This window comes from Mus pahari, unplaced genomic scaffold, assembly GCF_900095145.1.
Source record: "Mus pahari unplaced genomic scaffold, PAHARI_EIJ_v1.1 scaffold_7222_1, whole genome shotgun sequence".
Taxonomy (NCBI): Eukaryota; Metazoa; Chordata; class Mammalia; order Rodentia; family Muridae; genus Mus; species Mus pahari.
In genome coordinates, this window is record NW_018393252.1 from 5,299 (window position 1) to 19,529 (window position 14,231).

The 14,231-nt window shown below is 41.6% G+C and overlaps 1 protein-coding gene across 2 annotated transcripts; it reads left to right on the plus strand.

Annotated features, from left to right (window-relative positions):
- The first annotated feature begins 3,510 nt into the window (after positions 1 to 3,510).
- Ptchd3 (patched domain containing 3) lies at positions 3,511 to 13,495 on the plus strand. Of its 2 annotated transcripts, XM_021189494.1 has the most exons (5): positions 3,511 to 4,553; positions 5,326 to 5,447; positions 6,830 to 6,975; positions 11,102 to 11,199; positions 13,410 to 13,495. In XM_021189494.1, exons 1-5 carry the CDS (start codon positions 3,597 to 3,599, stop codon positions 13,470 to 13,472), a joined length of 1,386 nt encoding a protein of 461 aa, XP_021045153.1. In that variant the 5' UTR covers positions 3,511 to 3,596; the 3' UTR covers positions 13,473 to 13,495. The 2 variants fall into 2 exon arrangements, with proteins under 2 accessions (XP_021045153.1, XP_021045152.1); XM_021189493.1 differs by lacking the exon at positions 13,410 to 13,495 and having other exon boundaries at positions 11,102 to 13,033.
- Positions 13,496 to 14,231: the final 736 nt, after the last annotated feature.

The following is a 14,231-nucleotide window of genomic DNA, read 5'->3' on the forward strand; positions in this document are numbered from 1 at the left end:
TGCCTTCACGTTTAGAACCCCAACTCGTGCCTTCACGTTTAGAACCCCAACTCGTGCCTTCACGTTTGTGTAAAGAAGCACTTTAGCCCCAGGTTGTCACTTAAACTTTGCCAGAAACCACTAGAGAAGTGGCTACAAAAAGCTATTCTAAAACAACAACTCAGTTAGCTGAAAGGTTACACAGAAGGTAGATTGAACTGGCCACACTGCCACTAGCCCTGGACATGGGATCCGAGCCAAAGTAGTAAGACCAACTTCTTGGTGACCTCAGCCATCTGACCTTCTTCTTTATTATTGACTCCTCACATCTGTTTCCTGGCATCAGCTGCCTTATAAAAAGAAACACCAGCTCCACTTTTTAAATTTTGGAAAATATCAAGCTGTGTCACATCAGCAAAAGCCGAGGTGAGAAATAAAGTCCTCGGGAATTACATTTTCAGTGAATATTTTCTGACCCAGGACTGTGGCTAGTTTTCTACAGCTTTGGTGAAAAAAATTAGTTTCTGTTCACTTTTGTTCAAGTTTCTGTTGACTGCTGTTAGAATTCAAATCCAAACTTTGTAATTCTACAGTGCTAAGTGGGGAAATTAAAAACAAACAAACAAGCAAGCAGAAAAGGTGAACGAAAACAAGGTCCAAAGTAAGGAACTAGAAAAAGGTTATAGCGGGTTAGCTGAGAGCAGGCCAGACATCAGCTGAGCATCTTTCTGTTAGGGCCCAAGGTGGAACCTTTGCTGAGGTTTGAGTCTGGGGAGATTTACCTCTTACCTCAGAATTCTTTTTCCTGGCTGGTTTCTCATCCATTAAAAATAAATTTGTGGTGCCATCTTTCAGGCTACAGGGTACAGCTGGGACCTAGTCTAAAATATTACTGCTGTCCTCCAGTGATGCTCTCCAGTCTCCTTGCAATGCTTTGTGCAACTTTTCCAACTCAGAAACATCTAAGAGAGCCCCAGCTCCTTGGGTATGCAACACTAAATCTTCTCTGTTTGGGGTGTGTTGAATCTGGGTAAGCAATCCTCCTCCCCCACCCCCCTGCCAGGAATCCTGGCGAGCATCCTCATTATGGAAAGGCTCAAGAGGTAAATAAAGCAAGGCCCAGAAAGTTTTTGAAGTTAAAGAAATCCACAAGACCCTCGTTTCCACAAGATTTTATGTAAACCCTTGCTACAGATAGGGGAGACTCATTAGCCAAACTGTGTGAAGGTTTTTCAGGTAGCTTTAGAGATGCAGCGCTCGTTCCAGTTGTCATGATACTGGAGTGTACTTTGTGGTGGTAAGCATTTAATCTCAGTCATTTAACCCCACCTTTGATCATTCAGTTCCCAGATAAAAGACACAAAACCTTTATATTTATAATAAGTCTTTAAAGCACTAGAGCTGGACAGATATCAGCCCTCTAAACTATTAGTATCTACTTTCCTATCAATAACCCCTAGTTATAACTTGCATGTTTCATCTGGGCCACTCTTAACTCCAATTGGCCAGCCCTCCTGGCCGTGTTTTCATGACTCACCTACCTCAAGGTGTCTTCTCCTCTCTTCTACCCAGCTATAGGCTGTCAGCATCTTTATTCAACCCATAGTTTTAAATTAAGAAGTAAGGGCACATAGCATTGCTCTCATCCCTGAGGGGACCAGTATTTAGCATTAGAATACATGGCACCAGATCAAACCTCAATGGTACTTTCTGGTGAAATAAGGACTCTAGAGTTGCCCAGGCGTTTGTAAGTACCCCACCACCAGTCACACTCAGGGTTACTGTAAGTAATTCCTCACTTATGCTCCTAGAAGTAGCCACCTGGTATCTTCTCCACCTGGCTCATCCCTCGCCTTTTCTGCAATCTTTCTTTTCTATAGTACTAAGAATTCAACTTGAATCTCCTTTTAGGGAAGTTTTGTCTTTCTGGTTTTGATGCAGCCTATAAGTGATTTTTTTTTTCCTTTAAAAAGAGGTCTTTTAAAAACAAAATAAAGTGACAAAAAAGCTTAAAGCTGTGTCTTAGGGTTTTCCTGCTGTGAACAGACACCATGACCAAGGCAACTCTTATAAGGATGACATTTAATTGAGGCTGGCTTACAGGTTCAGAGGTTTAGTCCTTTATTATCAAGGTGGGAGCATGGCAGCATGCAGGCAGGCATGGTGCAGGAAAAGCTGAGAGTTCTACATCTTCAACTGCAGGTCAGTAGGAGAAGACTGACTCCTAGGCAGCTAGGATAAGGGTTTTAAATCCCAAGCCCACAGTGACAGACCTATTACAAAAGGCCACACCTATACCAACAAGGCCACACCTACTCCAACAAAGCCATACCTCCAAATAGTGACACTCCCTGGCTAGGCATACTCAGACCACCACAAGCTGTCTTCCCAATTTCTGCCTTAAATAAGGCAACTATTATCTAATGTCTGGACTCTGTACTTACTATATTTATTCATTTTATTTTTTGTTCTAATTTACTTTGGATGCTACTGTTAGATGTGCTTCCCTGAACATCACTTTCATTCTATCCCTAAGTATGACAGGATAGATCAATAGTTAGTCCATGTATTATTAGAATTTTTCCAGCTGAATTTTTTTGTGGTGCTTGGGATTAAGTCCTAGATCTTGTACATGCTAGGAAAACACTTTAACACTGAACTACAGCCCCATTCCTCAGGTTCAATATTTTGTTTTGAGACAATACCTTGCTATGTTGTCCAAACTAGCCTTGAACTTACAATATACCTATGTCCCAACCTCCTGAATAGTTAAGGCTACCAGTGCAAACCACTGCATGCGGCATCAGCTGTAATTTATGACAAACCATAAACTGACAAGTTTAAGCAAAAGTGATAGGTAACTCCTCTTAACACATCCACTGCTGCCATATGGTAGAACTGCTGTGATGGCCCGCAGGAGACCTTACCTATGGCAACAAAGTCAACAAAAATATACAGAAGATACCTAGTTCTGAATATAATTGGGTTGTTAACTGGATCTCTGAAGGAATTTCAGAAAACCCTCCCCTGACTCGCCCGAGGAAATACCTGGAAGCAGCAATCTAAAGCACTTCCTTCTTGAATGCTAACTCATAGTGGTCCCAAAATCTGTCTTGGTGCACTTTTCATTTAGATTGGGAACTGTGTAAACTCTAGGTTGATAGATAACTGTTTAAGTAGCATGAGCAGTATTTCCTCTAAGAAATACTTATGTTCCTGTGGTTGGCATTTAAATTTGTTAGCAAAACTAGATATAATAATCCTCAGCCTCGGGGTTCTGACCATCTAGTAGGGCCACACGACAACAAAGTAAATATGAAGTTGTCCCAGCCACTGGGCCACCAAACTAGAAAGGTTAAATTTATGCTCCCACTGAGGGCTTTGGTAAATACAGAGGTAGAGGGATGCTCCACAGGAGGAGCGTGAGGAGACTCTCTGTGACAAGGAGGATCTGGTACTAATGCTGACCCTAGAACAGACCCGCACCAGGAAGGGCGCCTCGTGCTCCCAACTGTCGCCTCCGCATCCGGACACAGGAGCAACCAACGGTCCGGGGGTCCTGAACCGTTGGGGTGAAAACAGCTCCGCAGCAGCGCCTCTGAACAGCTGTGGGCAACATGATCTCCTCCAAGGTGGCGCCTGGACAGGAGGAGCAGGGGGAGTCACCGTCCAAGGTGGAGCTCGGAGAGGTGGAGGAGCAGCGGGAGGCACTGTCGGAAGGCAAACTGGAAGCTATGCCACTTGATGAGGCGGGCCCTAGCTGGGCCACCGGGCCGCCACTGGAGCGCCTGCCGCCGTTGGGTCAGGAGGCACCTCCGCAGCGTCGCTGCCACACCGACTGCTTGGAAGCACCGCTGTCGCGGGGCTTCCAACGCTTTGGCGCCACAGTGGGCGCGAACCCCTGGCTGTTTTTGCTTGGGCCTGCACTGCTGACGGCCTCGCTGGGCACCGGCCTCATCTTCCTACCCAAGGAAAAGGAGAACCTGGAGGAGCAGTACACACCGATTGGCAGCCCGGCCAAGGCAGAGCGGCGTTTTGTGCAGGGTCATTTCAGTACCAATGACACTTATCGCTTCTCTGCCTCCAGGACCAGCTCCGAGACCAACTTTGCATCCATCTTGGTGGTGTCCCTCAGCAACTCACTACTGGAGCCGGAAGTATTCAAAGAGGTGAGCAAGCTGGACCAGGCGGTGCAGGCGCTGAAAGTTGTCCAGGAAAATGGAACGCAGATCCTATACCAAGAGGTGTGTGCCAAGTACAAGACGCTGTGCGTGCCGCCCAACCCTCTGCTGTTTTTCTGGCAGCAAAACTCGTCGTTGAACCTGTCGGACCTCACCTTCCCTATCCACAACACGCCCGCCCAGCTCATCTACTTAGCGGGCTTCTTTGGGGGAAATGTTTTGGGTGAAATGACTGGAAGAAATCAACGACTCATGGAGTCCCGAGCAATGAGACTGCTGTACTACCTCAAGACTGAGGACCCCGAAGACAGTGAACGTAGCCAGGCGTGGCTGACTCACTTTCTTGACCATTTTAATGACATGAAGAGCAGTCTGACCCTGGAAGAGATAGAGGTATTCTGGAGGTTAGGGTTTGCAAGGGAGGTCACTAAGGACAGAGACAAAGTGATCTTTGGATTTGTACTGTGCTTAGAGTGAAAACCTATTGGAACATGGATGGCGCCACAGATCATAAATGTGTTGGCATCTTTCTGGTCTCTACACAAATCCTGTGTCGGTAATTCTGTTTAGTATAGAAACTAATTTTCACATTTGGTGTAGGGTTTGGTTTTTCTAATCAAGTCACTTGAAAATTACCTCTTTTAGTGACCCCTCCTCTTGTTCCTAGGAGTCCTTAAAGCCTATTTGTATCTAATGGAATGAAAAGACAAAACTTTCAAGTTCTGTCATGCTATTTTAGAAGACAGGTAGCTAGCTCAGCCTTTTTCAGGGTAGTTATAGATAAGAAACCTAGCTTAGTGCTGAAGTACATGTTGTCTGATAAATCTCTGGGCCAGCAATTCCAAAATATAACCCCAGTGAAAGTGAATACTTATTGGAAGGTCAAGTGTTCCTAAAGAGATACTGATATTAAAATATGAGAAGATGGCAATCTAACACGATTTATAAAATGCCACACGTTCCACAGTTGTGAAGGAGGACAGGGTTTCACAGTTGTTTGGATTTTGAAGGAAACATTGGAAAGCATACTGCAGATTTTATGTGAAGAGGCAAATGTTCCACTTTTTACAGAGTGCCCATCAACAGGCTGAAGCATCCAGTAGTGTCTGTGCTTTGACAGAATCTGTAACCTGAATTTATTTCCTGGGCGTGTATTTTGTTGCAGGTGGTCTACTTTACATCCCTTTCCAGACAGCTGGAGTTTGAAGCAACTTCCAAGACTGTGATCCCCCTGTTTCACTTGGCATACATTTTAATCATACTCTTTGCAGTTGTATCATGCTCCAGGTAAAACTCTCACTAACTTTTTTAACTTCTTACTTCATAATAATATTGTGATAGAACATATATACTTTGCAATATTTCATTTTAAGTGAACAATTTGTTAATATTAATTATATCCATCCTGTTTATCCAACATAAGTGTCTGCTTCACAAGACTTTTCCATCACTCTTTTTTTTAGTATAAGTATTTTCAGTTTTTAATGACTCTGTTAGTAAGATATTAATCATAAGCAGGCAAACCATGGAATTTTTCCTTGTTATTTGAAAGTACAATGTTGTACATAGAGTTGTTGGTACAGGATATATAGTGAGCAGGGCTTTGAAATTTGTTTCAAGATCAAAAAGATCAATCATAGATTTAATTCCTTCTAAAGTAGGAAGTTTTATGGTGTTCTCTCCATGTAGACACATTACACTCTTGCTTTTGCTAAAGCTTCATCACTGGAACATGACAAACAAGAAGGGATAAAAAATATTGGTAAAATGAAGAGGACTAAAATAAAGAATCGATGAGAAGGTAGGGGAGGAGCTGAGGATCTGGCTCTGTCTAGGATACTTGGTTTTTATGCAGTGGATAATGGGACATATCAGTTTGAGGGACAGCATCAAGAGAGTGGACAGAAGAGACTGAGCAGACTGACCTAAAGGCCTGACTCCCTAGTTAATCAGATATATGACTTTGGAGAAGATGTTGATCTTAGTTTCCTAGTCCCCTGATATGAGGGTCACATGAGATGATTTCTGTGGGTGTCTCTTATAGCTTTCCCAGGTATCCTATAATGTCAATGATATTTATGAGTATATACTAATCTATGGAAGGATGAGAGGAGGTTGTTTTCATTGATAATCATAAGTCTTCTTTTAGAAATATGACATTGGTTACTGGAAAGTACACACGATATACTCTTTCACAGTTTTTAATTAATATAATTGCAGCCTCTACAGAAGACTTGTCTTTTCTTACTAGAATTCTTTTTTTAACTTATTTTATTAGATATATTCTTCATTTACATTTCAAATGCTATCCTGAATGTCCCCTATACCCTCCCCCCCACCCTGCTCCCCTGCCCACCCTTGGCCCTGGTGTTCCCCTATATGTGGCATATAAAGTTTGCAAGACCAAGGGGCATCTCTTCCCAATGATTCTGGACTGCGGCCTCCTTGCTGGAATGAGAACAGGTAGAAAACTCTTTACCTTTTGGAATGTGATCAATGTCATTGAATTCCTAGTTTTCATCCTCACATTTAGGGTCCTCACCTGTTTTCTTTTCCTTATAATATATTTGTAAGTATAGGTATCAGTCATTGTTTTGAAGCAATTTCTAGCCTCTAAACAATATGGAAGCCACCATCATAAGTTCTTATTTTTCCCTCTAAATTTGCAGGTTGGACTGTATAAGAAACAAAATGTGTGTTGCAATCTTTGGAGTGTTTTCTGTTGCCATGTCAGTGGTGAGTGGCTTTGGCCTGATGCTGCACCTTGGGGTCCCATTTGTGATCATAGTTGCAAATTCACCATTTCTTATTCTTGGTGAGTAAAAGAAAATATGAAGCTGTGTTAAATTTGTAGATATGTTCAGTGGGACTGGCCCTGCCCCTCACTGGCTGCAGTGTTCTGGATAGCTGGTCCCATCTCTCACCAGCTGCAGCACTTGGAGAGTGGGCCTGCGGGGACCTCACCCAGGCAGCACAGTGGAACCGACTCTGATAGCAGGGGTTTGGATGAGTTGGTCCCAAGGGTATGAGTGTGGGAGAACTGACTCTAGGACACATCTGCTATGTGGTGGCACAGAGGTGATACCCTTCCAACCTCCCACTCCAACCCTATTCCACCTTCTACAGTTGTGAAAGCTACCCACAGGCTTATGAGTGTGGGAGAACTAACCCTGCTCCTCACCAGCTGTAACCCTTAGGTGAGTGGGCCCTGTACCTTGCCTGGGTGCTTAGTGAAGCTGGCCCTGATGGTAAGGGCACAGATGAGCCAAACCTGAGGGTTTGGGAGCTGGAGAGCTGGTCCAGATCCTCACAGGCTGCAGCACTTGAGAGAGTAGGCCTTGTGCCTTGATTGGGCAGCAGAATGGAACTAGCCCTGGAGGCATGGGTGGAGGTGGGGCCAGCCTCAAGGGCATATGAACAGGAGAGCTGTCCTGTCTACTACTGATGTAGCACTGGGTGGCCTAACAGGAGCAGTGCTGGAGAGCTCACCCTGGTGGTATAGATAAGGAAGAACTGGCACACTGACTATTAGCTCGGCTACCACCCAGGGCTCTGAGTTGGTACATCCCCAAATCAATATTGTCTATAAATGGTTGGAATGCCTGAAAGTTCCAGTTCAGCTGATCCAAAGCTGCAGGATCTCCATGACACAGGGCAACAGCAGGACAACTGGGAGGAAGCCTGGTGAGAATCCAGTATTGATTGTGTTACTGGAAGAGATCTCAAACTAGACTAATGACTTGTTGCAATGAAAGTTTAAAAGTGAAAATGTGTGGACAGAGGGATATATTGTGAGACACACTCCATGATGATATGTTTTCTATGCTTTGTTTTTTGTTTGTTTGTGTGTTTTTTTTTATGAGGGGGGAATTGAAAGGCCAAAGTGCAGATATGAGGGAATGGGGAGATGAGCAAGAATGGGGTGCATGATATAAAACAAAGAATAAAAGTTAAACAAAAATAAAATATTTACATAAAGCAAATTCTAGATAAAATTTTTAAAAAGTGTTTTTCAGGGTTATTCTTGACAGGGAGATAGATTATAGGGTTATTTTATGCCCTTTTTAGAATTTAAGAGTAAGCATACACACAAATATACACATTTGAGAGAAATAATGTTTTCCCTATAGATAGTAAATGGGCTTATATTGTACATCAACTTAACCTTGTGTAGTGGCTATTCCTGGTTGTCAACTTGACTATATTTGAAATGAACTACAATCCAGAATTGGAAGGCTCACCAGTGAACCTAATCTGGAGACTGGGAGATAGAAGTTTCTGATCTGGATCTTGGTATGGAGATCTTGAGACACAGTGGTGATTGAATCCAGAAGATTAAGACAGGGAGATCTCCGAGTCCAAGATCATCTGGGATTAAAGGTGTGGTGGCACACACCTTTAATCTGGGCTACACCTTCTGCTGGGGACCATATAAGGACATTGGAAGAAGGGAGTCGGTCTCTCGCTCTTTCGCCTTCTTGCGGTGTGGGACTCAGCAACTGCTAGATCTTTGGACTTCCATTCACAGCTACTACTGAACCATTGTTGGGATTTGGACTGCAGACTGTAAGTCATCAATAAATTCCTTTACTATATAGAGACTATCTGCAAGTTCTGTGACTCTAGAGAACCTTGACTAATACACCTTGCTTTTAAGAATACACCCTCATGTTCGTACACTCAGCTAGTGTGCCCACAGTTATAGTTTATGGTTTTCCTCCCAGCCACTTTGTGCCCTGAAATCATGACTTTGAGACTGAATATTTCATGAATAATTGCTTAGGCCGCAAGCTTTGGCTCCCTTCCCTGAGCAGCTCATATCTCAATAATCCAATTCACTCTACTCTACTTTCTACCAATGGTTAGTTATCTCTCCTCAGGTTTATGTGTCAGTCTCTTCCAGTGTTTGGAATCTCCCATGCCTGACTATTTCCCAGAATCCCTCACCCTCTCTGCCGGAACTCCCACTTCCTATTTCCTGCCTCAGCTCATTGGCTATAGGTTTTTTATTGACATGTGATGCTTCTTTACAGTTCAAGAGTCTCTCTTTCTACACAGTCATCAATAACTATAGTTAAGGGAGATGTGTTTACTGCAAGTCAGTCTGTAATCATTGTATTTGTACAGTTTGTTTCTACAGGAGTGTGTGGGTAGATTTGTATATGTGATTCCAGCAACTTAAGAACTGTGAGGAGAATTTCTGAGTAAAATTCTATGAGTAGTAAAGTCGGTTCTTAAACATCTGAGAGACCTGTGCATTCCATTCTTGGTCCTCAGTGTCTCTAATTGTTCCCTTTGTTCAGCTGGAGACTTGGGAGCCGCTAGTCCTGGGGTGCCACCATGCAGTCCCTCTATCTTTGGGCAAGTTTTGGATCTTTCTCCCCCCATCATGTACATGAATATCTGAACTACAGGCCAGCTTGTGATTCTAGTATCTCCCACCTTAACTTGTAATCTATGAAAAAGAAGTAGAGATCAGCATTGCAGTTCCAAGACTTACTGTAAAATACACATGGGAATGAAAGCACGCAGAAGTGCAAGCAGTCCCAGCTGTAGTCTCAAGTGAATTCATTGCAGCAGGATTCATTGCAGCAGGATTGGGCTGTCTCGGCTCCTTCCTTTTCTGTCTCCATTCTTTTCTTTTTGTTTTTTTTCTTTTCTTTTCTTTTCTTTTCTTTTCTTTTCTTTTCTTTTCTTTTCTTTTCTTTTCTTTCTTTCTTTCTTTCTTTCTTTCTTTTCTTTTCTTTTCTTTCTTTTCTTTTTTTTTTGACATTATTAATGACAAAGTTCTCAAACACTCTTCAGTTTTGTTTTAAGCCAATCATGAAATTGCATCACGGAAAGGATTCTGAAGATTTCAGTTTTGTACACCCCTCTCATCTCAGGACCAATGAAACATTGTGTCAACCACATGCTGGGTGTCAAATAGGGACAAGTGGAGATGTAGCAGAATTTTTCCTGTCCGATTAATTTAAATATTAATACAACAAGAAGCCTGTGATTGGACAGGGAAAAGGGAGGCAGGGCTAAGAGTTGCAGATGCAAGGAGCAACATAGGAGAAAGAGAAAGAATGGAGTACAAACAGGATGATTCAGTTTCTGCATGGCTTTCAATAGCCACAAGTAGCTATAATATCATATAGGGATAGAATAACTGGGGAAACTTGTATAATCTAGATGGGCAGCTTGTATCATTATCAATTGGTGTGGGTACCTTGTGAATTGAGATTTTATTGATATATAAATCTGACTGATTAATTATAAGCTTCTAGAGTTTTGATTTACTGAGTTACTGGAATTTGGGACTGCTGACCACAGGAAGTGGATGGCTAAGAAGGTAAGCAAACTGGAGAAGGGAAGACTGCCGACAGGGGATAGCCAAGAGGCAGAGGTGGTGAGACTGCAAGGCAGAGAGTAGTGTGGGAACTTGCAGAATGTTTAAAATATTTCCCACAACATGGGGATACTAGATTTGTGTGTATGCTTGGGTGTATTTCTATAAAGTAGGTGCTTTAATCCAAATGGCTTTGTTTTGTTTTTTTTTTAAACATGGCCTGATGCTACCTATAAACACACTTGCCAGTTTTCATTTCAAGTAACAGAATGTTTGATAGATGTATTTGTATACTGGTTGAAATGACTCATGTGATCAAAGATTGCTGATGCTGCTTCAACTAGTATGTAATGGATATCATGTAGATGTCCTCATTTTATCATGAAGACACCCTGGTTAAACAGCAGAGTATGTTGTGCACAGACAACAGGTATGTACAGAGGTGAGACTTCTTACAGAGGAATGAGTGAGAAATTCTGATATAAGTCCAGAAACAGCCTGAACAAACAGTGTTCAAGCAGAGATTTGCAAGATAAGCAATTGAAAATTTTCCTTGTTTTAACTTGTATATTATTAATATATTTGAGGGCCTGTTCTTTTGTTCCAGGTGTTGGTGTTGATGACATGTTTATCATGATTTCTGCCTGGCAGAAGACCAGCCTCTCAGAGAGCATAAGAGAACGACTCTCCAATTCATATTCAAAGGTGGCAGTGTCTATTACAATCACCACCATCACCAATGTCCTTGCTTTCTATACAGGAATCACCAGCTCTTTCAGATCTGTACAGTATTTTTGCATCTATACAGGAACAACCCTGCTCTTTTGCTATTTTTATAGTATCACCTGTTTTGGAGCAGTTATGGCTCTGGATGGTAAAAGAGAAGTTGCATGGTTCCGCTGGCTGGAAAAGCCAGACCAAAAGTATTCCTCACTTAAAAAGTCCTGCTGTGTCCCATTCGGTTCATTGCTAGATGAACATGGAGAAGATAACCATCCAATGAATTTGTTCTTTAGAGATTATTTTGGTCCTTTTCTTACCACTTCCAAAGCCAAGTTTATTGTAGTGCTGATATACATTTTCTATATCATAAGCAGTATATATGGGTGCTTCCAAGTGCAAGAAGGGTTAGATCTTCGGAACCTGGCAAGTGATGATTCCTACATCACACCCTACTTCAATGTAGAGGAAGATTACTTTTCAGATTATGGTCCAAGAGTTATGGTCATTGTTACTGAAAGTGTTAACTACTGGGATAAAGACGTAAGACAGAAACTGGGCAACTGTATGACACAATTTGAAGAAAATGAGTATGTAGATAAAAATCTCACAGAGTTTTGGTTGGAGGCATATATGCAATACATGAATAGCAGCGGAAATAATCCTAATGACAAAAATAGCTTTATGAATAATATTGCAGGCTTTTTACAATTTTTCCCCATTTTTACCTATGATATTAATATCTCCTCATCAAATGAAATCACTTCTTCCCGAGGCTTTATCCAGATTGTAGATGTTTCATCCTCAAGCAATAAGAAAAGAATGTTATTAAAGTTACGAAGTATAGCTGAAAACTGTGAAGTTCCCTTAATGGTATATAACCAAGCATTCATATATTTTGATCAGTATGCTGCAATAATAGAAAACACTGTTCGAAATGTCATGATTGCATCAACAGCTATGTTCATTGTTTCCTTATTGTTAATTCCTCATCCAGTGTGTTCCCTGTGGGTCACTTTTGCTATTGCTTCTGTGATCGTGGGAGTGACAGGTTTCATGGCATTCTGGAATGTTAATCTTGATTCCATATCCATGATTAATCTTGTTATTTGTATAGGGTTTTCTTTTGATTTTTCTGCACACATCTCCTATGCATTTGTTTCCAGTACCGAGCCTTCAGTCAACAAAAAGTCTATTGAGGCATTATATCTGTTAGGTTATCCAGTATTGCAAAGTGCAATTTCAACAATAATAGGGGTGTGTGTTTTATCTGCAGCTAAAGCTTACATTTTCAGGACATTTTTTAAGATTATGTTTCTTGTTATGTTTTTTGGGGCTGCCCATGGCCTAATTTTTATTCCAGTATTCTTAACCTTTTTTTGAAAGTTTGTTTGAATACATAGTAACAAATAACCCTAACAAGTTATACAATTCCTGATGGCCTGAATCCAGTCTGATTATAAAATGCACTAATTAAAATTGGTCAGTAGTAAAAGATAGAAATGAAATTAGAAGGGTGATTATGGGGTAAGAAGAAGCAGGGGTTAGGGGTGAGAGGGAAGGGAGGGTAATGTAGGATATATAAACAAGGCACATTGTATACATGTATGAAAATGTCTTAGTGAAAACCATTAACTTGTCCAATTGGTATATGCTAATAAAATATGAATTAATATATTACTGAAAGCACATGGAAAGTGTTAAAAATAAGAACAGTCACTGTCCACTTTAAAGACATTTCCTTGATTTGGAAGTCCCATTAAATTGTTCTTTAACATATTCTGAGAAAAATTAAAATTTCTTTACCAACTTAAGAAAAGTGTTATGTTTATTCTAATGTCTACAGTAAGTCTTCAATTATTTCCCTATTGCTGTAGTAAAGACCATGATCAAAATCACCTTTGTGATGGTGGTGGGAGAATGGGACTGGGAGGAGAGGAGGGAGAAGGGCATAATTGAATGGAAAAGTGAATAAATTGCCTAGGGCCACGCAAGAGGAGTGGCAGGGTTTAGAACTCATAGATTTCAGGAGGAGAGACTGGCTCAGAGGACAACGTGTTCTGTTATGCAGTTATGCTCTGCCTGTTGCCTTCACTTTCCTCTTAATCTAAGAACTGTATGAAAACTCTAAGGGGCTTCCAGCTCCTCTCTGGGCAGCATCACTGGTACTAATAATAGTTGTTGACCTCTTTCAGGCATTGCTGCTGGGGCAGATTAATGATTCAATCACCACCCTAGGAACGAACTTGGAAATATAGCTTGTCAGAAATGACCACCACCCTTAGAAAGTGTAAGGCTTTGACAAGATAAAAGAAATCATTAAAACCCTAGATTAATAAAATAGATTCTATTACTGGTGAAGGGAAAAAGTTTATTACGCCCCAGTATCTTAGGAACATTTGCATAGTTTAAATACTTTTTGAATTTGTGTTTGCGCAGGCCCTGATTGTTGTGTGAACTCACGCATTTGCCGATTGTTATAGCTTTTTGCCAAGAATTTGTGGGCTTTGGTTGCTAGGCTACAGCTTAAAAAACTTCCCTGGTAACCTGCTCCTGCACAGGATTCCAACCTCTCTTTGTGAATCATCTCAAATCAGGAAGCTAAAACTTGTCAGATTGATGGCCCAAGGCCATGTGATTTGGAAATCCCCTATTCCCTTCTCCCTTCTTCCCCCTGGAGGGTCCATAAAAAGAAAGGTCCCTCTCCTCTTCAGGTCAACTCTACCCCCTGTGTGGGATAGGAGTCTTCCCCAGAGCTCTGGCACCCCAAATAAAGCCTCATGTGATTTGCATCAAAGACGGTCTCTTGTGAGTTCACGGGGGGGGGGGGGGGGAACCAGACTAGAGCAAATGTCTCCCCATTTTCGGGAGTCTTACAAAAGTATTTGGAAAAATAAAATTGTTGATGAAACTAGGTTAAGATGTTTTTTATACTGACTCTGATGTAGGAAATCTTATGGAAAAATTCATAGTTCAGAAAGATACAGTTAAGCCAAGGATGTTTTAAGGACAGGGAA